The 26765-nt window shown below is 37.3% G+C and overlaps 1 protein-coding gene across 16 annotated transcripts in view; it reads left to right on the top strand.

The window, feature by feature from the left end:
• Nucleotides 1–26765, top strand: part of LOC139766006 (uncharacterized) — a 513479-nt gene that overhangs the window by 454980 nt on the left and 31734 nt on the right. For 15 of the 16 annotated variants that reach the window (XM_071694071.1, XM_071694063.1, XM_071694060.1 and 12 more), the window contains 14 exons: nucleotides 5054–5282; nucleotides 6056–6174; nucleotides 7640–7734; nucleotides 11378–11500; nucleotides 12995–13150; nucleotides 14293–14390; nucleotides 14498–14796; nucleotides 14945–15236; nucleotides 15402–15587; nucleotides 20485–20638; nucleotides 20762–20933; nucleotides 21552–21776; nucleotides 23967–24073; nucleotides 26096–26227. In XM_071694071.1, the coding sequence (XP_071550172.1) occupies nucleotides 5081–5282; nucleotides 6056–6174; nucleotides 7640–7734; nucleotides 11378–11500; nucleotides 12995–13150; nucleotides 14293–14390; nucleotides 14498–14796; nucleotides 14945–15236; nucleotides 15402–15587; nucleotides 20485–20638; nucleotides 20762–20933; nucleotides 21552–21776; nucleotides 23967–24073; nucleotides 26096–26227 (2360 nt within the window). In that variant the 5' untranslated portion in view covers nucleotides 5054–5080. Of the gene's footprint in view, nucleotides 1–208; nucleotides 373–5053; nucleotides 5283–6055; nucleotides 6175–7639; nucleotides 7735–11377; nucleotides 11501–12994; nucleotides 13151–14292; nucleotides 14391–14497; nucleotides 14797–14944; nucleotides 15237–15401; nucleotides 15588–20484; nucleotides 20639–20761; nucleotides 20934–21551; nucleotides 21777–23966; nucleotides 24074–26095; nucleotides 26228–26765 lie in introns of those variants that run through there. The other variant, XM_071694070.1, reaches the window with a different exon arrangement.

The following is a 26765-nucleotide window of genomic DNA, read 5'->3' on the forward strand; positions in this document are numbered from 1 at the left end:
CCGCCTCATGTACGATGATATTTAGTTTCTGTAAACCATTCTTTATTGGAGCAGTTTCTCATATCACCGTATTGGTCAGAAGTTCCCGAGTGGTTTATACGGTAAGCATAAGAGCCCTCATGACGCACAGTGATGAGGCTAATCCAAACTTTTCAAGAAACTGTCTCTCTTTACCCGCGCACCACAGTTGCACACGAGTGATACGACCCTTACACAACACATCCTGAAAGACTGCAACCAGCCACAAGCTGCCCTCTCGCACTATTCTAAGTGGCATTAGATATCAGCAAAGCATTTGACACTTTCTCAGCGAATCCTGTCATGAAAGATACGTGACACCAGCCTCCACAAAAAGAAAAAGATGTACAAAAGGTGATTAACCAGTTTTATAGCAGGGCGACAATGACCAGTTTTAAAGCAGGGCGACAAGCCAGTTTAAATCACAGAGGCTTCACCTCAAGAACCCATGAAACTCTAAAAGTGGAGTTCCTCAAGGAGACTATCTTCTCCAAACTCCTTCTGTATCTTCCTACAAGGCCTTCCAACACCTTCCACAGTCCTTGCTAGGAAAGTTTTCTTAGATGCAGATGACTTCACAGTCTCATCACAACCCCTGACACTACTCAAGCACAACAGATATGCAACTTTACACCAGAAAGTTAAAACATTGGCTAACTTAAAACAATGTCTACAGCCTCACTAAAAGCCACAATCATCCTCTGAAATCCAAACTGGTACAAATCAATTTGCACCATCTGATAATCCAGAATAGCCAACCTGTTTCCATTGAACACAATTCTCACATGACGTTTATTCCCCTACAAATTAATACAAAGGCCATAAACAAACTAAACGGATATGGAATGCCTACCTTTATTCGTTCTGGACTAGGAAAAGAATACTTTAGCTTACCAAAGAAACAGTTCATGATCACCCTACACTATGCCTCACCTGCCTGGTCATCCACCTTGCCAGAAGGCAAACATAGTAAAACTGGAAACCACCCAAATCAAGGTCCATAGTTAAATTTTTGGCTTTCCAGCAAACATAAACACAACACATGTACAGTGAAAGTAAGATTCTTCCACTATTATCTCACTTCAGTGTGCTTGGTACACAATAGCCCAAGGCCCCTCTAACCCATAGTGTACTACAATCAAACACCAACCTCCAAATGGAAACAAAAACATTATCTCTGCTTGATTTACACTTCAGCTCTTTATACTAGCGACCTCCCCTCCTCCCTCACTTTCCAATAAACATGATTAAAAAACACAAATATATTACACAAAATAATTGTTCGACAAGCACCATATGAAATAATGATTCGTCAAGTGCATTCCTGACCCAGCATTAAATTTATCTTACCTAATGCACAAGAATTGGAAATTACTCTCCCTAGGCTTTTATGAGTGGTTTTTTTGTTCATCTGCATTCTGTACATGAATCATCTCCGCAAACAGATGCAACATATCATAGGAACCGTCATGCTAAAGCTATGACTTTCATTTTGAAGACTTTAAACACTTATTCTTTAAGTGTTCTGTTATCACCTCCCCTGAATCTGTGGTCTCACCTGTTGGATATGGCTAACTCCTTAAAAAGGGCTTCTAGTGGAGGAAAGTAAGTAGTATATGCATGAGCATGTATAAAACTCAGATTGCCCTCCCAGTCTAAATACACCAAAGAAGTTAGTAATATTCTCAAGTGCTTGTAGTTGGTTTGTTATTTCAGATGGCTTGGCTTTTTTAGTCGTTCTCTGCAGCCACAGTACTTGGTCGAACTGACTACTATCACAGAGCTTTATATATAACATAATAACTAATTGTTGTACATGGTAAAGAAATAAATCAGATGCAGGTGATTAGATAGATGTAATCACTTATCTGCATTCATTGTTCCATTATGAAATTTAAAGTTGGTTTTGTAGTGGATTTTTCTTAAGTATGGAAGTACATAGGAAAGAAAATAAAAAGAGGGCATGCATTGTCATGCCGACATGACATGGGCTAAAGGATGCCCCCATCATGACTATCTGGCATGTAAGGTAAGATGGTGTACGTATAAGAATGAAGGATGCAGGAAGGCTTAATTTGAACTCCTTGGGGTGTTTCTAAACCCAGCTTTTTCAGTTAAAAAAAAGCCATAGAAAGAGGGTAAGACAATAGACAGAAGGGGATTCCACTATTTTCCTGTCATAGGAACGAAAGAGGTGTTATTATATTGACCTGTCCTTGTGTGGTTGACCTCCACATTGAAGGTATGGGAAGCAGTACCTGTGGTTTCCAAGTAGAGGGGCTAAGACAAGCAGCTCAAGAGAGTAAGGTGGATGGAAAGAAATTGTTGAAGAGAAGTGGCAGCAGGAGAGTTGATAAGGCATAACGCCTTCTACTCTGCCTGAGTTTGAGGAGGAAGAACAATCACCCAACATGCAAGCAGTACTCCATATTAAGGGGATGAAACCCCTATATATATATATATATATATATATATGGAATAGCTGCTTGCAAAAAATGTGACTGCTATGCAGGCAGCTTCCCCAGCTTTTGGGAAGCAGATTTTGTGATGTTTACCATGTTGAGTTTGCAGGATAAAGTGGAATAAATGGTTATGAAAGGTTAAATTTAGGTGTTTTGATATTGAATTTCAGAACAATTGATGTTAAAAAAAGATATTAGTGAGATGTTGCATTTTAGCACTGTTGAATTTAACCAGGTTACTGCTTCCCCATTCATTTCTGCTTGAGAAAAAAGGACAAGTAATAAGAGTTTAGAAGAGAAGAGTGTGTTGAGTGCAATCATTGGGATTAAGACAAATGGGATTGGAGGTTGGAGAAAGTAGGTCGTATATGGATAGATGGAAAACGTTAGGCAATAAGACAGAGTCCAAAGGGAACACCACTGTTGAATAGGGTAAGATGGAGATGTATTTGATTTATCAGTGACTACTTCAGTGGAATGATCAAGACTATGCATTCAAGAACAGAAAGTAGAAGAGCCAAAGGGAGAAGTTTCAGTAATCAAAAGTCTTGTGCCACACCCTTAATTATTTCATGTATTCCCCCATTCAACTATGAAATCCAAAGTTCAACTTGAAGTTTATAGGTGTTCTCATGATGATTCTGTTGTCCTCATGACTCCAAGTTGCAGAGTTTGGTGGTGCTTCACATTTTCATAGATATGGATTTGTATGTAGCATTTATGGATCTGGAGAAGGCATATGATAGAGTTGATAGAGATGCTCTGTGGAAGGTATTAAGAATATATGGTGTGGGAGGCAAGTTGTTAGAAGCAGTGAAAAGTTTTTATCAAGGATGTAAGGCATGTGTACGTGTAGGAAGAGAGGAAAGTGATTGGTTCTCAGTGAATGTAGGTTTGCGGCAGGGGTGTGTGATGTCTCCATGGTTGTTTAATTTGTTTATGGATGGGGTTGTTAGGGAGGTGAATGCAAGAGTTTTGGAAAGAGGGGCAAGTATGAAGTCTGTTGGGGATGAGAGGGCTTGGGAAGTGAGTCAGTTGTTGTTCGCTGATGATACAGCGCTGGTGGCTGATTCATGTGAGAAAGTGCAGAAGCTGGTGACTGAGTTTGGTAAAGTGTGTGAAAGAAGAAAGTTAAGAGTAAATGTGAATAAGAGCAAGGTAATTAGGTACAGTAGGGTTGAGGGTCAAGTCAATTGGGAGGTAAGTTTGAATGGAGAAAAACTGGAGGAAGTAAAGTGTTTTAGATATCTGGGAGTGGATCTGGCAGCGGATGGAACCATGGAAGCGGAAGTGGATCATAGGGTGGGGGAGGGGGCGAAAATCCTGGGAGCCTTGAAAAATGTGTGGAAGTCGAGAACATTATCTCGGAAAGCAAAAATGGGTATGTTTGAAGGAATAGTGGTTCCAACAATGTTGTATGGTTGCGAGGCGTGGGCTATGGATAGAGTTGTGCGCAGGAGGATGGATGTGCTGGAAATGAGATGTTTGAGGACAATGTGTGGTGTGAGGTGGTTTGATCGAGTAAGTAACGTAAGGGTAAGAGAGATGTGTGGAAATAAAAAGTGTGGTTGAGAGAGCAGAAGAGGGTGTTTTGAAATGGTTTGGGCACATGGAGAGAATGAGTGAGGAAAGATTGACCAAGAGGATATATGTGTCGGAGGTGGAGGGAACGAGGAGAAGTGGGAGACCAAATTGGAGGTGGAAAGATGGAGTGAAAAAGATTTTGTGTGATCGGGGCCTGAACATGCAGGAGGGTGAAAGGAGGGCAAGGAATAGAGTGAATTGGATCGATGTGGTATACCAGGGTTGACATGCTGTCAGTGGATTGAATCAGGGCATGTGAAGCGTCTGGGGTAAACCATGGAAAGCTGTGTAGGTATGTATATTTGCGTGTGTGGACGTATGTATATACATGTGTATGGGGGTGGGTTGGGCCATTTCTTTCGTCTGTTTCCTTGCGCTACCTCGCAAACGCGGGAGACAGCGACAAAGCAAAAAAAAAAAAAATAAAAAATAAAAAAAACTCTGCTTTTATGATAAAACTCCTGTCTACTCCAGGTTTTTTCTGTGGTTTGGTTATTATTGTTTGATGGCAGTTGTGTTTAACATGATTCAAAACGTTTGAGCAATTTTTATGAAGAGGAATACAGATGATAAACATTAGATGAATTTGGGTAATTTCAGTGAAATTATGCTGTATTATGATCCTTGTATGAGTTTCTTCAGAAGATGAAATTTGCACCTCCAGATATTGAAATTTGTTGAATTTTAGTTTGTCAATTCCAGCAAGCCCAAGAATTTACTTGGGCTTATGTTATGAGGTTGTCAGTAGTCTTGGGGTTAGGGGTATTTAAGTTATGGCACTACAAGGATGAGGAAGATTTAAGTCACTTGATATATGTCTTATTGTTGGAATACATACTTGTTATAACTGAAATTAGGTGTTTTGTGTTGGTCATTGTAATATGTTGAATAGGTGAAGATGATATATAGTAGAAAGGATTGTATGTGAATAATCATATTTATTTAGCTTAGTGTGATATGATAAACAAATAACTGATTTTTGTTTTCAGTGTAATGGCACGGGCGGGCAGCTAGCCATGGCGGTGGCTACTGAGGCTTTGTCCCCCTTCCCACCCCAACCAACCCCACAGATTCCCTGCGCCGCCCCAACCCTCCGTTGGTATGCCGCCACCACTATTCGCCTGCTTGCGTGGGTTTCATTCCTCTTGGTATGGTTCTGCTGCCTACACCACGCAGAGGCACAGAAATGCATCAAGCTAGCAGAAAGCAATCTCCCTCGTGAGTCACTCATGTCATATAGTCACTGCAAGGCCGTATATTTCTTTCTATTGCTCATCTTTGGAATTTTGTTCCCTCTCATGTCTTTCTAACATTCAGAACCTTTGTCATTCTTAAAAAGCAAGTGTTTTCACTTCAAAACTGGTAGATTACCTTTCTCTTTCTTTTACTTTCATTTTTCACTTGCTCCTTTTACATTTTTGTTTTTGAAAGGCCTGGCCAAGATAAGAAAATCTGTCTTGATAGGAGCCTTTGACCTTTTTATTCCCCCTTTTTGGCCTTTTATTGTATTTTTGTATCTTTTGCTCCATTTTTTTTTAGACCTTAAGTGAGAATGAGTTTTGCTTGTCTCTTCAGTGAATGATATCTGACAGTATTAATATTCTATGTATAAAGTATTTCAGGTATTTTTTATGGTGACTGGGTATTTTTACTTTCAAGCTAACCATTTTTAATATAGTTTTAGCCATTGTACAATACAGACAAGTGGAATTCTGATAAATATGTCTTCTTCACACAGGGGTTTAACACAGACTTGACTTTAATGTGAAAACTCCACAAACAGATTGTTAAGCTGACTATTCAGTGATGGTGTACTAGAGCAGTAGTTTCCATTTTATTGGTCCTTAAGTTTTGTAAATCTTCATTTACTAAGAGAGTTTTATGTTTATCAATAGGTAGGGTTTTCATTGAAATATTACTTTATTTTATGAATTCTTTGTTAATCAAAGCAAACTGCCAAAATGTCTTTTTAAGAAGTTTTTTTCTTACAGTGCCTCCACCAAAGTATGTGTATGACAAGTGGCAACAGCGTCAGCTAGCTCTCACATTGGATACCTCCCAGAGGCTCTCTCACCAGCTGGCCACTGCTGTTGTTAAGATACTTTTTGAGGCTAGTGTCATAACTTTATTGTTCAAGTACATGTCCTGATTCTTTCTCCTAAAGCCTAGATTGTATCCTGTATGAGGAATACCCATGAATAGGAATATACTGTGGATGTATTTGATGGTGTAGTAGTCTCTTTGGTGTTTTATGGATGCGAGGTGTGAGCCTTAGACAAAAATGTAAATAAGAGCGTAGGTGTTGGAAATTAAGTGTTTGAGGATTATATGTGGTGAGAGGAGAGTTCACCAAATAAGAAATGATAGGGATAAGAGAGAGGTGTGATAGTTGGAGAAGTATGTATAAGGAAGGTCAAGAGGGTATGCTGAAATGGTTTGGACATTTTGGGAGGATTACTAAGTGGTTATACTTATAAGAAGTGGTTGGAACAGAGTAATTAGGACACTAAGAAAGAGATGGAAGGTTGGAGTGAGGAATGATTTGATTATTTAGGGGCTAACAAATTATACGCATTTATAACACTTACCACTACAAATTTTGGACAAGAGAAAGAATCCCTAATCACCCTAAACTACCCTTCACTTAGCTGGTCATCCATCCTGTCAAAATCAAATAGAGCATAACTGCAAACCACTTAGAACACTCACCAGCTGCCTAGCCCCTACAAGGCAGCACCCACAGATTTTAACAGAGGCACAATGAAACAAATACTTCCAATACAATTTCAGTTCATTATGGGCAGAACTCAATTCGTTACAACAGTACTAAACCTTTCCCTCCCAAATCACTCCATCTCCAAACACCAGGCCCCAAGTAGAAATAGATGTCTCACCCCTGCATCATGCCTCTTCAACCAATACCTGATGGATCCCTCTCTTCCCCTGCAAAAAGACATTGATAAAATACACACAGAAATGATTCACTCAGCAGGTATTAAACATCCACCTTTTCCTGCCTAGTATGGAAATTCACTCCACCAGATTTATACCAATGTGAAACCACACTTCCCAGGCATGTGTGATATACAATTTTTTGTATGTGTTCTGGACACCACCAAACTCTCCAACATAGTGATACTGATTCAGCATATCACAAGACCCCTCATGTCCAAGATGAAAGTTCCATACTAAAGACACTGAACACTTACTCCTCAGTTGAACTGCACTCACCTCCTACAGACATACGCACAACATCCCCATACACCATGAAATGTGATCCCACCACATGGACATAGCTTGCTTTCTGTGCATTGCAGGAGTCCCATAAAAGGGGATTCTGGAGCAGGAAAGTAAGGAGTAATTAGATAGATATTAATAAATCCATGTAGAGTAGGAAATTATTTTCGTGGTGCAAGTTACTATATATTTGTTCTCAGAATTTTTCTTGTTTTTGATGTTAAGGATGTGACCATAGTTTTGACATATGCAGTATGCCATTTTATTATTGCGAACAGTAGGGCATAAATGGCAGCTGATTTTTTATATTTTGATGTTATAAAAAAAAATTTCCACAGGAGGGCTTGGGCTACCAGAATGTAACTATCAACCACTATGAGGAGGACGCCTTTAACTTAACTGAAGCACTGGAACGGCTTACTTCACCTAGCAGGTACACTGATGTACATGGGAAGAAAAGATAACAGGAGACCTGATGGTCCATAACAAGGTTGTCTGTAAGATATCTAAATCTCATGGTAGAAACAATCTAGGAAAGCAGAAGGCTTTCCACCCACCCCACCCACACCCCTGCCTCTCCCTCTAGCTCAGCTGTTGGAAGGAGAAAATAAAAAAGATATCAGAATTTATCAGGAAAAAATAAAAAAGATATTAATCAGAATTTATCAGAATTCTCAGTATGTAGAGCAGTTTGGCTTAATTTGGATGTGAATTGACTGAGTTGATACAACTTTTGCTGTTATTGCAGTTTTGGGTTACATATTCTAACATTCATATCTAGCCTGGATATTACTTGCAAGACAGACTGATTAAAAGTAAGGCAGAATAGTATAGATGTCATGATAATAATACTCTTATGGTGTTTGCAGTGATAATTTTGCTGAATCAGGAAAGGGCTTATGGCTATACATGATCTCAGTGCACTCTAGAATCTCCTGACAAAATATTGAGAAGATAGAGGTTTGAAATTTTGTAAGACTATTGTGAAAGCAGAGTTTGAATGAGTTGGCCAGAGGGAGTCTTTAGTGAAGGGTAATATGTCCATATCTTCATAAGGTGAAAGACAGGAGATATCAATTCCTTACAGGTAGGAAGGGGTACAACATATTTTGATTGTTTTAGAAATTGGTTAAATATAGTTTTAGAAATTTGTAAAATATATGGCCCTGTAACTTAATTGCTGAGTTGAGTCAAAAGGTATGGTTTAATATTTTTAGATAAATGACACTGTGCAGACACATGACGGGTTTGCTTGTTCTAAGGAACTTGTGTTTTCCCACATGCCTGTATATGGGTCATCAGCAGTCAGTGTGTTAATTCTCTAACTTCTTTACAGAAATAATATGAGCTTTGGCACTTAATGTATCAAATTTAACTCACTCGGCATATACAGTGTAAAAAGCCTTGTCTGTTCCCTGATGTATTTTCAGAGGCAATGTCACCTCCTTAGAAAGGAAAAATACAGTGCCCAGAATACAAATTCCCAAAATGAAATTGTAGCCAGGAAGAGTAAAGAAAGAACAAACTTCCCCAGAGATAGCCAAACTACACTGAGGTGGGTTGCTGGTGCTTATGCAATCAGCAATCAGATGTATGATGATTTCACCCTGAGTGTCATATGCTTGTATCCACAATCAACCATAGCCTTGTATCACCTTTGTGAGTATATGAGAGGCAGACACAGTTTTTGTGGACACTGAAGATTACTCATGTAAGATTTTTTTCCCATATTGAACCTGTGTGGGCAAATTAGGTAGAAAGTGTTTCAAAAGACAGGCCCCGAGAATGCATTGCTGGATTTGTGGAAGTATTGCCTCTACAGCCCTTGCTGGGTTTGTGGTAATATGGCACCAGCAAGCCTTGGTGGGTTTGTGGAAGTATGGGGATCACTTCTCCTTTTGAATACATCAGAATAAGAATTAAAGCATTAGTAGAAGAAGCTTCCACCATTTTCCTTCATATGCTGAGTTGGTTGAATTTGATAAAATAAGTGCCAGGGCTCATATTATTACTGTACAGAAGTTAGAGAATTAACACATTGTCTGCTGATAACCCATATACAGTGCAGAACACCTCTGTCGGTTGAGAGCAAGTACAGAGATTTCTTGGCAAATGCATGGATTATATTTCTGGAAGAAACCATTGTTGGCAAAACTGTGGTTGGTGATATATTATCACTATACAGTGGTACACCTCTGTCGGTTGAGATTAAGTACAGAGGTCTCTTGGCAAACACAGGGGTCATGTTTCTGGAAGAATCCATTGGCAAAACTGTGGTTGGTGATATATGGCCTAGGCTTATGGAAATAGGGGTTAGGCAGGAGTGACCCATGAGAAGCATATCTTAATTCCTGTGATGAACATCTGACAATGAGAAATCAGTATGTTATACGACAAAGATATGTTTATTATATTGAAGTATAAAGAAATGATTCATAAACTGTACAGAAGAGTAATGGTAGATATAATGCCGCATAGAATGATGGTAGTATACCACTCCTGATGCTCTACATATGGCCTCTTTACTCACACAAAGCTACCAACTGCTGTGCCACTCAAAAGGCTTGCCTCATTTTCCTTTAGGGTTCACACTGTTGACTCACTAACAGCAGAATGCCTCCCAACAGACACCTCACTTTCACCATTTGCAAGTTGGTCAAATAAGTCCACTTTGTGCTCTAAAGGCATCACATTTCTTGCCTTCCTTGGGGTAGCACAGCTTACATCACAAGCTTTATACTTTGAGGCTATATCCAGTGGCATAAAGCAACAAACATGTTTAAATTATCATAAGTTTCTTATGCATTAAGATCAGTTATGGAGTTCCTTAGCAACAGAACTGGTGACAATGCTTGAATGACATTGTTATCTCACTCTTATGCATCACTGTATGAATCTTTATGCCGCCATTGTGCTCTATCTTGCCAATCTTGGCTAGAGGTAGCCTGCAGCCACCTAGATACTGGGCAGAAGAAAATAGCTCAGATACTCCTGTTGTGTTGGTAAAAGATAATAGATTATCTTAATTATGTCATATATGATCTGTGGCTTTTAAAAGTCCTGGGTACAGTAAGTAGGAAAGTAGTGAGTCAGGAAACAGTTATTGGCAGCACAGACTTTTCCACATCCATTACCCATATTATTGCCACTAGGGTGGTCAGTAACCATCAAAATGCCGAATATGAAAATATGAAATAAGTAATCGAACATCATATGACATTGGCTGGCAGGGTCAGAACCCTAACTTATATTCATCTGGGAAGCTCACTACATATGTAAGAAAATTTTTACTATACAGTATTAATAGTTATATGTCACCTGTTTCAGAAAAAATATCTCTTTTGAATAGTAAGGCAAAAAATTTATGTATTTTGATTCATTGATAATTGCTGCATAGGAACTACACTTACTATTAGCATAACTTAATGGTTTAAAATTTGACTATAATTTCAACCTTACTTTTTTACTTTTCTGAGTTGCATTTGATCTCATGCAAAGATTCTGCATATTCATTATAAGAGAGTATAGGCTGCAGGTAACTGAAAGCATAAATGCTTTAAGCAGTACCAGAGATTCAAAAAGTAGCATCATCTTGGATTATTGACTTTGATACTTGTAGATTATCCCACCTAATACCTTTTACTCAGAGCAGGTGAATAATTTTGAGTGGTAAGAAATAAGTATTCCTCTTGCTGAGCTTAAAACTTTTTTCGAATAATGGCAGGGATCCCATCATCATCCTTTTGTGGGAGCCATGTAATTTATTACTGTATAAAGTTACAAGAGAATATATGGTTTTAGAGTAACACAGAGAGACCTTTATGTATCTATAGTGAATCATTTTTCTAAGTCCTGTAGTTTTATGTGCCATCATTCCATATGGATATGTTCTTGGGAAGTCAGGTGTATTTTATGTAGATTCTTCATAATAGGAATGAAGCTGTTTAGAAGTTGGATGTTATTAATTTCCTTGCCTATACTTACTGACTAGACATGCATAAAGATATGTTGATAATGTGTATTTGCTTTTTATAATGGAAATATGCTGAGAAATATTCCCATATGTTTACTGGCAGAAAGGACAATGGGAGCCGCATTCCAACTGCTATGATCAACCTGGAGGTGTGGCTACCACCCACTTTTACTGAGGAGGATAGTACCACCAAAAGTGATTGTGGATCACATGCCTCAGGCAGCAGGTGAGATGAATCACATTGTGAGCTAACCTACTGGATGAGAACAGAGATGAGAGGTAAGGAGATGAATATGAGAACAATTAAGGAAAATGTTTTAGAATTTCAGGGAAAAAATATCTGAGATTGGTAAAGGTAGAGAGGAATGCCAGACAAATTTCACACAGTGCAGAAAGATATGCTCTGAACATTTTTTATGAATTTTAGGTTAGAATAGAAAAAAATTTCATTTCATGAAGTGATGAGAATTTTATTACAAAAAATGTAAAATATTCAAAGAAACAGTTTTTTATGGAGGTCAAAATAAAAATTCTGTGATTCTTGGAGCAAGCAATACTTGGATTTTGAGTTTTTTACTTTGGAAACATGTTTTGACAGATTGAAGTCAGAATTTTTTTCAGCCTTGAAAGTGTTTTTTGTTTACCTGATTTAAGCTTACTTTTAATTTCATTTTTTCTAGTACAGCAAAGTATCCAAAATTTCTAAATCTTTGATAATCTCAATCTTAGAAGCTATTTAAAGGCTAAATTTCTTTGATTTTACTCTTAGTAATGGACACAAACTCATGGGCAAACATTTTATTTCAAGCGGGGCATAGTACTTTTTCTTCAGTTGGATTGTTGATATATGGAATGAATTACAAATGGGCGTAGTTGAAAGGAGCAACATTGATACAGTTAAGAAAGGGCTAAACAGTTACTTCACTAAGTCCACGACTTTTTATTTGTATACAATTTTACAGGTATTTCTTGTGTTTGCTTTTCAGCTCTAGTCATACTGATCTATATGTTTCTGATCTTTCTTACCATCACAGACAGCCTCTTTAGGACCAGTTGGTATGTTGCTGTTTGCTTTCCTTTGTAACTGAATTCTGCTCATCTGCATCTCCAGTTGGAACCGACAGAAATGTTAAAATACACATTGATCAGAACCAAGATGTATTCAGACCATTGCAGTACAGTATAGCATTAAAAAACAATATGGATTATTCATTATTTTTAATATGGCGAGATTTTAACAGTAATTAAAGTAATTATAATACAGCTCTGCATACAGTAGAGTACACCCCTTGTATACCAAGTCACTCCATTTCACTGTGTCACATACATTCCTTTCACTCTCCTGCATGGTTAGGTTCTGAGCACTCAAAATGTTTACAACTCCATCCTTACATCTCCAATTTGGTCTCCCCTTCTCCATGTTCCCTCCTCTTCTTACACACATATCTTCTTTGTCAGTTTCTCGCACTTTCACTCCATGAAAATGTTATTGTTTTTTGCTGTTTTTCTCTTTTATTAGTAATTGATCAGAAGATGAAGCTTCTGCTCTACCACTACACTTGATGTGTATAGACATCCTGGCATCGAGTAAAAGATGATTCTCTGCTGCCTAATGTGGCCTGTGGATTGGACTTATGAGTGAAATGTATATGTATACCAGGATCTCATGTATATTAGAAACATTTATTGCTCTGTAACATGCTCTGTGTACTCTCCTCAGGTTTGGCTGGTATGTGTCTAACAACAGCTACACCCAGACAGAAATCATAACAGACCACTGGCGTTCCTTCCAGCGTCAAGGGGTGACAAAGCTATTTGCACTAACACCAGAAGAGGATGCTGAACTGCGGCAGAAGTTCACCAGGACAAATGATGGGTAAGTTCATATTGAAGTTCTATCCTGTTGTAATTCAAACAGTTTTCCAGGTATTTTGTCACAGTATTATTTTTAGTAGCCCCTGGAGAATGCCATATGTCAAGTTTAGAACTTGCATAATCTCTGAATGTTGGGAACCATATGATAACTTACTTAATAGGTGCTGTTAGTCATCATATAAATTGAGTTGAGCTTATTTCAGTTCTCCATTATTATGTTGACAGTTGAATGGGTGTTGAACATCACCTTGGTCATTGTAGGTGCTTTTTGCTGATATTACCTCTGTCTGGAAGCAATTCTGAATTGTTTGTATGTAAATATATGTGAATTTGTTAGGGTATGTATGTATTTAAAAAAGGTTACCATACATTGTGATAAGTGTTATGAAGCTCACTCCCCCTGCTGTACTTCTGCCTCTTCCCAGTTCTTCCACCTTCCCTCCACCTCCTTCAGTGGATGGTCCACACATTTAATGCCATACCATAGCCACATATGTTAGATCATTTGTTTCATATTTAGTAAAAAGTGACATCATTGAATTTGCTAGTCCTCCACCTTCATTTCTTACATCTCTTCACCTCTGTTAAGCTATTTATTCATTAGATTTAGTGTTGTTAATGGCCTTGTGAAATATGTTAGCTCATTTGTTTGTATATTGATCTTTACTTTTACACATATTTCTCATACCTTAGGAAAGGAAACAAAATTTCATTTATTTTTGAAGATAATGACTGCAAAATTACAATTTTGCCATTGTTTAAGAGTTAATTAAGTAAACTGATTCAGTTGTAATTAAAGTGAAAAGTTAAGGGATGAGACTCTACAAATTTTTTACTGTTTACTAAATGATGTCAGGTGTAAGGCTGCAAATTTTTCAGACTTTAGAATAAAGGTTATGAATGAGATGTAAGAAAAAGTCTGATAGGTCGTTTGTCATTGTAGCATTTGTTGTGTGGAATAAGGAAGGGGCTTACTTTTTAGTGTTATGAAATTTTTGGGTAGCAGTATTAGTATTTATATATTGATTTATGGGGCTATGCCTATAATTCATAAGGGTGTTAGGAGGGAAGCATGGTTGACCACTATTCTCCCCTGGTCAGGACTTGTAAGTGTTCTGTTGTATTTTTCATTGTTCTTTACAGGTACTACTGTAATGCTGACTACTGCAATGAGGGCATCTACATTCCATTACACTGCAAGGGAGTAAACTATTGTGCTACACTTTTCGTCGGTGGCTTCAGTAAGTTTTGTCATTTTGTGTTCAACTGATTATTGTCAGTATAAATCTAACCATGAAGATAGGATGTTTGAGTATATTTTTAAATGATATTAATGGTCCTGTTGCAGACACATATTCCAAGTTCTTGGTGGAGCAGGTGGTTAACCAGAAGTTGCTAGTTCGCATTGCCTGGATAGGACCAAACCTCGACCCTCACTTCCTCTGCACCTTCAGGGGTTCTAAGCCCATGTTATTCTTTGACTGGTGGCCTAACTCACTCTCTAATTTAGATGAATTTATGCCAGTCTCTTTCCCCTCATGCATAAGTTTCCATGGGAAGAACTCTTACTTATGTAATTATGAACTTCATACTCTGAAGAAGTTCATTTGGTCTGAACTGCTGGACTCTGCTAAAGTTGCAGTTGAGGTAATTGATACAATACCATGATTTTTTTTAGCCTTTCAAAAGAAATATTAAAGTATGCTATTACTGATATATTCCTTTCATATATTTTGTAAGCTCATTTCAAGAACCAATTAAAGAATTGTATTGAATGAGAACAATATCATTTTAGGCAGTCAAACGGTTTTATCTACGGGAGGAAGATTACCAGGAGCTATTGGATCTGTACACAGAGCGCACCACTAGCTGCAGTGGCAACTCTTCCACTGCTCTTCAGCCAGCCAATCAGATTATGGAGGAAGTGGCCTGTGAATGGCTGCAGCGTACATACAGTGATGGGACAGTCGTATGGAATGATTGGCTGCCACACAACTACTATGCCAAGACTGTCCTATGGATTGCAGGAATATTCCCAATGAGCAATGGAAGAAATATTGGTTTTTCCAGTGATACTTTAGTTTTTGGTATGTTATGTAATCATGAAAAGCTTTTACTTGTCTGCTTATTTTTCAAGTCATGGGAATGGAAATAGATAGGTAGAACATTTAGTTTATGGTTTTTATTTTCAATGAAATTTATTGTTTCATCACCAGTACTGTACAGCTATTAACAGTTGTTTATTCTTTCAGCTGCTCGATTGGCATATGATAATATTAACAAAAACAAAGATATCTTGCAAGATTTTGATATCCAGGTGATGAATCAGAATGGTGGGTGTAAGAGTGAGGATGTGCTAACTGCCTTTATGCATTATGTTCGAAAGGACTCCAACGACCCTACTAGTCTTGCATTTGAACAGATGATAGGAGTTCTTGGTTAGTAATTAGTATATTTCTGTAATCTTTTATTTTTTCAGCTAATTAGCTGTACACCACTGTTACATGTTTAGATTTAAAAAAAGTTGCATTTAAGCCTCAGCACAAGTAAAGTCATACACACATGAAAAACCAAACTAATGATTAAACATATTAATTGTTAGGGATACAACATACAGAGGAATTTTTAAGTATCCATTATCCAGCTGGATAGCCATATAGTTGAAAATTTAATTCTTAAGTAACTGTCATGATAAAGAAGGAATTAAAAAAGGAAGAATAAAAGGCCATAACCCATCACATATATTATTAAAATTTCATTAGTGCTGAATCATTGAATTGTTTTAAACTAGAATTTTTCTCCTGTTGCTTAACTCTTATAGGCCAAGTGATACAATATTTTGCTCACTGTATGGACAGTGTGATTCCCACTCAGAATTGAAAGATATTTCTATAAAAGTAAAAAGCATGTAAAAGAAGTGCATTAACATACATAACTTATATGGCTGTGGTGTAATGCTAAAATTAATACATATCTATCTTGGATGATGCAGTTGTAGGATGGCAGAGAGAGTGGAGAATTATTCATGAGCAAATTCAGTAGTGACAGTAGTAATTGTGAAAGAAATACCTGTTAGTGTAAAGGATATGTACAAATGAGGGAGTGAGCATGAATTTCATGGCTGTGATACACTACTACAGTTAACGCATATTTTACTCAACAGAGATAGTGGAGGTAGAGAGGTGGTGTGTTGGTTGAGAATAGGTACAACTTAGGTGAGCCTTTTGATGCAAATTTCGTAAATGACACATCACTATTTACAGTTTCTGTATACATCGATAAAATGATAGATATCATTGAGGGAATTAGCATCATGAGGCACATCTCCAGCTGTACCTCTCCTCATTCACCATAACACCATTTTATATCCACTACCTCTACTGGGTAATTTATGTGATAACTTTAGCCCAATATTGCACCCATATAGATTTTGCTTACTTTCTTGTTTTTATGTATCTTTACATTTACAGGTATTTCTTTCATAATTAGTGATGTCACATTAATTCTCCCCCACTAATCCTCCACCATCCCACCCCTACATCATCCAGGAATTTTTTTTTTTTTTTTTTTTTTTTTTTTTTTTATACTTTGTCGCTGTCTCCCGCGTTTGCGAGGTAGCGCAAGGAAACAGACGGAAGAAATGCCCCCCCCCCCCCCATACACATGTACATACACACGTCCACACACGCAAATATACATACCTACACAGCTTTCCATGGTTTACTTCAGACGCTTCACATGCCTTGCTTCAATCCACTGACAGCACGTCAACCCCTGTATACCACATGACTCCAATTCACTCTATTTCTTGCCCTCCTTTCACCCTCCTGCATGTTCAGGCCCCGATCACACAAAATCTTTTTCACTCCATCTTTCCACCTCCAATTTGGTCTCCCTCTTCTCCTCGTTCCCTCCACCTCCGACACATATATCCTCTTGGTCAATCTCTCCTCACTCATTCTCTCCATGTGCCCAAACCATTTCAAAACACCCTCTTCTGCTCTCTCAACCACGCTCTTTTTATTTCCACACATCTCTCTTACCCTTACGTTACTTACTCGATCAAACCACCTCACACCACACATTGTCCTCAAACATCTCATTTCCAGCACATCCATCCTCCTGCGCACATCTCTATCCATAGCCCACGCCTCGCAACCATACAACATTGTTGGAACCACTATTCCCTCAAACATACCCATTTTTGCTTTCCGAGATAGTGTTCTCGACTTCCACACATTTTTCAAGGCTCCCAAAATTTTCGCCCCCTCCCCCACCCTATGATCCACTTCCGCTTCCATGGTTCCATCCGCTGACAGATCCACTCCCAGATATCTAAAACACTTCACTTCCTCCAGTTTTTCTCCATTCAAACTCACCTCCCAATTGACTTGACCCTCACCCCTACTGTACCTAATAACCTTGCTCTTATTCACATTTACTCTCAACTTTCTTCTTCCACACACTTTACCAAACTCAGTCACCAGCTTCTGCAGGAATTATATACCCTAAATGAAACGTTGTCACTGTTTATGGTTTCTGTAGGTGTTATCAGACTCCACCTCTGCTAGGTAACATCATGAGTGAAAAGTCTTCTTTGGTGAGGCTGTATCACTGGGTGAAGTCTTGTTAAAGACCTTCTCACTCCAAAGGAGTCTACATTTCCATGTTAATGGAAGTAGCACAGCTTTGTATTGTCAGAGCCTTTGGAAAGGTCATGGGTAACACAAGGACTCTTCCATAAAGGAGAATAGGGGAGGGAGAGATCTGTGGGAGATGGGTATGTGCCAGGGAATCTATGTGTGAAAGGGATCTTAGGAACAAAGCTTCCAGTTTGACCACCATAAGGGTAGCAGTAGAGGATGGATGGGACCTTGGCAGTAGGGATCCTCAGTGATCAGTGATAATCTCACAGGTAAAGGAATTAGCAAAGAAGGGTCAAGTAGGGTAAGTTAGGGACAACTTAGGCAGTATGAGCAGCAGATTAGCACAGCTACAGTCAACTTTCCGGTAACTTTTAGGACCAAGACTGATAAGGTCCAGTGTGGGGAGGGTCAGAATAACACGGTGAACCTAGAACAGATGGAGAACCTCTCTCTCCCACTGTTGCATGCACAGACATTAACAGTGATAACAAACACGCATACCGGCGGTATGAAAAAGGCAAATCCAGTCCAGAAATCAACTCCAAGGAAAATAAGTTTGATATACACAAATGCCCAGAGCATCATTATGAAAATATAGTAAACGATGAAGAAGTTATAAGAGTAGGAGACTTAAACAGTCCAAACATAAACTAGAACACGTTAACAAGTGACTAAGAGGGAATGAATAAATGAATGAATGGATGAATAGAAGAGAAGGACTGATTTTCCAAAAGAAGAAAGCATGTAAGAAATTCAAATCATTGGGAACTGATGAAAATCACCAGGAATTAGTCAAAATCCAGAGAGAACGTAAGGTCATAAGACAGAGTAAACACGAGGAAGAAAAAAGAATTTCCTTGAAAGTTCAGAATAATTCTAAGGAATTCCTCAAACATATAAGACAAAGGAAGACAGTAAAAGAAGGAATTGTACCATTTTGAAATGAACGTGACACACTAACTACTGATGACAAGGAAATGGCTATCATACTAAATTATTTCTTTAACTCCATATTAACAATTGAAGAAACATCTCGAATACCGCATCCAGTAAAACTGTTTCAAGGATCTGATGAAGGAGAGTTGAAGGTTAGAGAAATAGAGACCTCTGAAGAGTATACTTAGATACCTGGACCAATTAAATCCTAAGAAATCCAATGGCCCAGATAACTTAGCTCCAAGATTTTTAAGTGGTCGGGAGACAGCTGATATACCCCATAACAAAAATATTTGACAAATCTCTCTCGGATGGTCAGGTGCCAACTGACTGGAAAGGAACAAGTGTTACTCCTGTATATAAAAAAGGAGAAAAATAATGTGCCTTGAACTATTGCCCAATTAGCCTAAAGTCAGTTTTAGGTAAAATGATGGAAAAAATAATACCAAATAAAGCTGTCACATTTCTAGATCACAAAATTATATCAGACAACCAGCACAGTTTCTGCAATAGAAGATCCTGCCTAACAAATTTGCTGGAATTTTTTAATGTTATCAGAATTGGAGCAAAAAAAAAAAAAGTACTGTCTGATATATTAGATTTCCAAAAGGCTTTCAATAAAGTACCTCACAAGAGACTTACATAAACTCAAAACACACAGAGTCAGTGAAGAAATCTGTTCATGGATCAAAGACTGGCTTTCCAGAAGAAAGCAGTGTGTAGTATGCTCTGAGAAAAATGCCAGAAATAAACTGTATAACGACAGCAGTAACAGGGACGCTAGAAGGCTAATTTGTAGCAGCAGGGAGTTGATGATTGCTTAAAAAATTGCTGAGTGGAGTTACATTTTATTGTCCTGTTAGACTCTTTGACACAATACTGAGAAAACATAAAGACACTGAAATAGCCTGACAAGTGCTATATAGATGCCCTCCCAACTGTTTCATAAATACCTCCAATCCAGACATACACCCACCAGAAACCACACTCCATAGACATACACATGGCCAGTTTCCTGAGCTCTTAGAGCCCCATTTAGATATATAGATCTTTTACACCAATTTTTCATGTGTCACTGGTCCTGCATGGTAATGATGTTTCATTATTTCCAAAATTTACAATGAAACATTTTAAAAGTGCTTTGTGTGTTCTTATCTGATATATCATATATGAAGTACATTACTAATATCCTGTCTTTATAATTCCTTTGAACTACCCATTATGTTGCCTTGAATTCTCAGGTATTGTTAAAGTGCCCTTATGAGTTCATCACTCATAAGCTCCTACATGTTATTTTTCTTTCTAGCAAATTACATATGCATTTTATAATATTCTTTTTTTTACTCAATATATGCTGTTATTTCACAGACATTTAAGAGCATGTGATTACATCTTTTTTGTATGGATGGTTATTTATCCCAAAATTTTCATTCATCAACCATCCAAAGATTTTGCTTTCTTTAGTTAGAGCTACCATTGTACTTTTAGTCAAGGATGCATTTTTCTGGCCTCCACTTCTTAACTATGGAGTTTCTGATGTTTCTTCCTTAATTTCTTTTTATATGCTATCCTTCTGACAATCAATTTCTTCGCATTGATTTTCTCGTCCTATTGATTGTATGCATAATTTTGTCACCAAGAAAAGAAAGATGATTTTAAGGATGCCTTTGTCAAAGAATTGAGAGGTGATTGTATTTAATGCTGTGTCTTAAAGGTTTGGAAGGTGAAAATTACATTTAGCTGTTTTTTTCAGGTCCAGCATGTTCTGACACAGTGGAGCCTCTTGCCGGTGTAGCAAAGACTTTCAATACAGTGGTGTTGTCATATAGTGCTGAGGGAGCCATCTTCAATGATCATGAAAAGTATCCTTACTTTTTCAGGACCATCCCAGAGAACAAGATGTATGGGTAAGTAGAATTTAAACTTAGTCATGTTCTCAAATAATCTGCTGTGATATATTAGTACCAGTGAAAATGTATAGCACTGGCTTGAATAAGAAAAAATGAATTGTTTGATATCTTATCCATCAGATTTGTTTACCTGGAATTGTTCAAGTTGTTTGAATGGAAGCAGGTGGCAACACTGACAGAGGATTGTAACAAATACAGTGAGTACCTGACATTACTTCACAATATGCTTCCCAAGAATATGAGCCTAGAAAACCGCAAATTCCCGAAGACAATGGACAGGAACATGACAGATGTAAGTATTGTCATTAAGCTAGAGGCAGCCTTGCTCTTATTTGTGTTACATAGTTTATCTGAAGACATTATGGTAATCCAAGTAGCTTGAAGTATTTTTGCATATTCTGATTTAAAAAAATGTTTGTCAGAGAACTTTACAATGCAAATCAAACTAAGAAAGTTGTTTACTTTGTAATCTCATTGTCCTTTTTCCATCATAGGTATTAGTTTTAGGGACTGAACTGTAGAGATTGAATAATCCATGTTCCTGCATGATGTAGGTGAAGGCTGATATTGTTGGGATGGGAACCTCTTCCCTATAAGAAAACATTTAGAGCTAAAAGATTAATATTTGTGCTTGGGCCCAACACACACCTGGATTATCAAAAGAGGAAATACGGAAATCAGAAAATGATATGAACTTATGTATGTTACTATGTAGAAGCTGAGAAAATGATGCATAATAGTTAAAATGAAAGGATGGTAGACTTTCCGTTCTGACAGGGATGTTACTTTGATAATGTCTATTTCAGTAACAAAGTAAATGTTTTCACATTTCATGCGTAATGTGTCTTGGTGAGTCAACATTGTATACCACATACAAATACCCTTTTAATCATGGCAATTTCTCCTGCAGCATCTGCTGAAGCTGAAGGCAAAGAACCTTAGGATCATCATTGGTGACTTTTATGCAAGTACAGCACGAGAGGTGTTGTGTGAGGCTTACCACCAGAACATGACAGCCAAATACAACTATGTATGGTTCTTGCCAAGATGGTTTGCCAACAACTGGTACAACATAGAATACTATGCTGAAAAAGACAAGAAAAAGATCCCCTGTAATACTTCCATGATGCTAGAGGTGGGTTCACTTTTGTGTGGATTTACTCTTAAGACAGTGGCACTTGAGGAAGTACAGAGTATGAGTAGGTTATGTTTTTCAGAGAAAGTAGCTTCTGAAAAAAGGATATTTTTAAAAAATTTTATTGTGTGCAACTTCTCTGCTTTGTAGTATGAAAGGATTAGTTTGTCTATAAAGGTTTTTATCTGGTATTTGAAATTAGCTGAACAGTCTGATTCTGTCTGATTCTCTGAAGAAATTTCTTAATGAATTTTAGTTGAAGAGTGGGTTGCCTAGAAGACTTGCATGAAGTATTGGGTTTGCCTGATTCTGTTGGTCTTTTAGAATTGAGTAGGAATTTGTTCCTGTGCCATTTTGTTTGAAATTGTTGATGATGAAGATTTACTTAGATCTATATTTTGCACTTAGATTTAGATTAAGTGGTATGCTACTACTGTTTTTATGTTGCCCATTTCTTTTATATGAGTTTGCACTTTGGCTGCTGTATCATTTAAGGTAGAGTTTGTATAGATTGACTACTGTATCCTGTAAGGTAGAGTTTGTATATGATTGAAACTATATTAGTTATTGCTTTGTGCATGTAAGTAAATCTTATGGTATCTTTTTAAGATAAAAGAAGTCTTATACATGAAATTTGAAATTGCATAATAGTAGATTTCATATAGAATTAGGGATTCTCCGTGATTTTTAGTTTTCAGACACCTTCATCATGGTGAACTCGATGAAGATTAGACCTGTCATATTTAACATTCCAGTGTCTGTAACCTCCCATTAATTGGCTCTGCTCTTGACCAGCCACAAGGCTTAGATGTTATGGTAGAGCTATAGATATTTGCGGTGGTGAGCTTTGGCCTTTTTATGCTAAGTTGTATAATATCTGCTCAAATTTGCCCTGAAATATGACATCAAAAGAGGTGAGTGAGCAGTCGAAATGTAGGCGACTCTGAAAATACAGTTTATACGTGTTTTTACCTTTGTGTATTAATATAATGTACAAATTTATGTTGTGTTTCAGTATAAACACACCAGCAAAGAAATATTCAAGCAGTTTGTCTTGGGTGCATATTAAAGTTTAGTGAAGAAACTTTGATTTTCAAAATGACAAGGTTTAGGAAAATTGCACATTTTAGAAAGAATTGTTTTGCCTAAATATTTTCCTCTTATGATTGAATGTACATTGGGCTGCATAAGCTCAGGAGTTTCAGAAAAATTGCATCAGTGCTTTAGTTTTACTGTATCTGTAAAAGTAATCTTTTTGTCAAATCTCAAAATGCCTGCATGAAAGACATTTGTTTTAAAACTATTGATTGCATTTACCCTTTTGATGGTGTGGGCATCAGTTTCCATCCTATGTATCATTGTGCTGTTGGTATCAGTCTACACATATAATTTGCCACTACAAGTTCACTGCACATTTTAAGCTCTGTTTGCTGGCCATAGGTGGCATCCCAAGTAAAGGATGAGTCATTGGAGTTGGCTAGAGGCCTCAGTAGCCCACGAGTGAACACAGTGGATGGTCACATGCCTGTTCTTAGGATTTACTGCCAACAGTGCCTACTACTACAACCCTACCATGCACATTATACTTATACCTGTGATTGACCAATGCAGCTGATAATTTGATATTGAAAAAAAAAATGCTTTGCTCGATTATAAGAAAAATGAAAGTTTGTGTTTTGCATACTTTATCATGTTCTGTACTTGAAAAATATATAAATCTCTTTTTGATACTTAGATTATCTGGTTAATAGTGTGTTTCTCCTAAATTAGGAATGGTTAAGTCTTATAAGAAAATTTTTTTTTTTTATATTTTTCTTCATAAGTAAGTAAAACAAGAATGATTTTAATGTGTTTAGCACATCTAGGGAAGGTCAGTAAAATCAGTTTATCACCAAAAAAATGAAAGCAAATATCCAACTTGAATTTCATTTGATACAACTGACTTAAAGTTTCAGAAATTTAGCACAAAATGTACATATTTCACCATTATGTTTTTCATTTTGCCTCACTAAAACATACAAACCTTTAAATTAAGTCTTTATAATGACCAGATCCTTAAGTTCAGATTATTGGTCATTGTGTGTGCAGCATCCACTCCAAACATGTGCTGAAGTTTTGTTTTAAGCGATAGATTTTTTCGAAGTTTTGTTTTATTATTTTTTTCTTTTATTAAAACTATTTATATTGCAGGCTGTGGATCGACACATGTCTTTAGGATATGCCTACTATGCTCCTGATGATGTTGTGTACCATGAGGGCAAGACTGTGAAACAGTGGAGAGATGAATATAATCAGAGGTGAGGTTTACTACCATTTGTAAGCAGTCAAAAAGTGTACAATGATATTGTCATTATGAAAGAAAATTAGTGATGTGATTGAGTTCTTAAGAACTGTGCTGATTATTTTCCACATTTCCATCAGAGATTGAACTGACAAGAATTTATGATTATCATTGTATAATGATACCCCTTCAGGTTGTTTGTAATAATATGTATTGGCCTTGATTAAGCTTCAGGGGTCTGGAATTTATATTTACAGATCTGTGTCTTATTCATGAATTGATATTTACAAATATTCTTTTGTCCATACATTAAAAACATACTTGTACATGAATTGTAGCTTCGGGAGATGATTACAAGCATAATACTTTTTGTTTTCCTCGTGTTGAATATGTTCAGTAGAAGAATATAGTGCATCTTTTCTCCTATGACCATTGTGTGACTTACGACCAAATTTTCATTGTAAAAATGTATTGATGCAGAATGTAATACTGACTCAAGAAAATTTCCTTTTGTTATTATGTGGCAGAGAAGGCATATTGGTATATACTCCAGGAGCCCCAGGCCTGATTATTAGTCCTTGGTTTAGCCTTGCATCATGATTAAGAAAGAGACATTCTGTATCTGCAGAAAATCTATAATAGAGTTGACTGTGTAGTCTTGTGGAAGGTGATGCCAGTAAATAGGGTAAACAAAATGTTATTGCAGTGAAGAGATCATATTGGAAAATAAGACATATGTGCAAGTAGGAAGGGAGGAGGGTGAATGGTTCTTAGGGAAAGTAGGTCTGCATCATAGATGTGTGATATTATTTAATTTGTTTTCATATGAAATAGAGAAAGGTAAATGCAGTTGTCTTAGAGTAAAAGGAAAGTTTATGAGCCTTGGGAAGTAAAAAAACTTGCTTTTTGCAAATGACAGTTTTCATGGCATACTCAAAACAGAAACACCAGAAGCTGGTGATGTTTTGGAGAGTGTGGAAAGGGGAAGGTGACAGGGAATTAGAACAAAACTTAAATTAATGATGTGCAGTAAGAGGATGAGCTAGGATAGTTCAAGAGTAAGTCTAAATGGACAGGATCTGGGGAAAGTGGATTGCTTTAGCTACCTGAAAATTGATGTAGCAGCTAATGGAAGCATAGGGGCTTAAGTGAGGTATAGAGTAGAAGGAGGCTAAGGTCCTGATGCATTTAGTAGTGTGTAGAAGGAGAGGTCATTGTTTGTTTGGCCAGAGATGGGTGTGTGTGAAGGTAGAGTAGTCCCAACATTGTTGTATGGGTATGCTTCAGGCTCTCACTGCAAAAGAATGGAGGAGGGTGAACTTGTTGGAAATGAAACATTTAAGAATGATATGTGGTGTGAGGTTGATCATGCAAGAAATGACAGTGTAAGAGCATGATATAGTAGCAGCACATTATGATTGAGAGAGCTGAGTAGAATAGGTTGAAATGGTTCAGACATACTGAGAGATGAGTGAAGGAAAACTGACAAGGATAGTCTAACTACTTTACTTACAAGTAGTTACGATGAGATTTTATCAGAATAGTAGGGCTGTCACGCAGTACTAACTGCACTCCTTGTTTAATGAGTGATACTGGTCTTTTTTTTTTTTTCTGCCACTTGCATTGCATAATTGTCTTTTGTGGGTTCATCTGGGATTGATTTCAACCACATTTGAAGTTTTCTTTTAATTGTGTCTGTGGTTGCTCCAGCTATCTTTCTTATATCTCCAGGCAGAAAGGTAAACAGTTTAGAAATAAAAAGAATTAAGGCAAGCTGTAAACATTCTGAGAATCAGTAGACCACAAGTATAATGTCATCAGTTTACTTTCAATGTTTGTTAGAATAACCACATAACCAGTTGACAGGAAGTAAGGTTGCCGTCATATACAGATTGATCCATAAAGTTACTGTCTCACAGATTTATTAACTTTCTCCTCAAATCATGGAAATCAACTTAATCAGACACTGGGAAAATCATATTTATAGCTTTAGTCACTGTCCTTTATAAGTAAACATTTCTGTGTTTACTTATTTCAGCTTGGAAAAAGAACCTGCAGAGTATGCTGGTTACACATATGATGCTGTCTGGACATATGCTTTTGCCCTGGATAAGTTGCTTAAGGAAGATCGTACTCATGTTGCTAACCTGCACAGCGATAGGACCATCAAGTAAGTTATATTTCTGTTTCATTCATGTTGATGGCAAACGTAGTTTTGTATACTGTTGATTTTATACAAATAGGCTCTTATCTGTTATAAAATGATGATTTATGGTGTATATATGGAGAAAAAGCTTTTATACAAGGAGTTTACTAATCTGTTCTGTGATTATTCGCATTTTAGATAAATCTGATGAAGTCTAGTATATCAGTGAATATACAGTTTAGAAATAGGAGTGGAAAATGGAGCCACGCAAGGATTTGTCTTCTGGGGCTAAAGGCTGGGGTGACTGTATGTGAGGTTATAACCAAAGTGAGAAGAAGGGAGAGATATGTGCTTGGTATTCCAGCTTGTTAATCAGCCTCCCATGCAGTAGTGTATCAAATGCTTTGTGGCTGTCAAGAAATAAATCTCTGGAGCCTTCCCTTTTGTCTAAAACAGAACTTGCTCACTTATAGAAATCTAAGTGGTTTGTTACACAGACCTTTTTCTAAAACTGTGTAACCTCACTCATTTTTTTTTCTTTTTGTAGAAAGTCATCCATTTG

This window comes from Panulirus ornatus, chromosome 56, assembly GCF_036320965.1.
Source record: "Panulirus ornatus isolate Po-2019 chromosome 56, ASM3632096v1, whole genome shotgun sequence".
In the NCBI taxonomy this organism is placed as follows: Eukaryota; Metazoa; Arthropoda; class Malacostraca; order Decapoda; family Palinuridae; genus Panulirus; species Panulirus ornatus.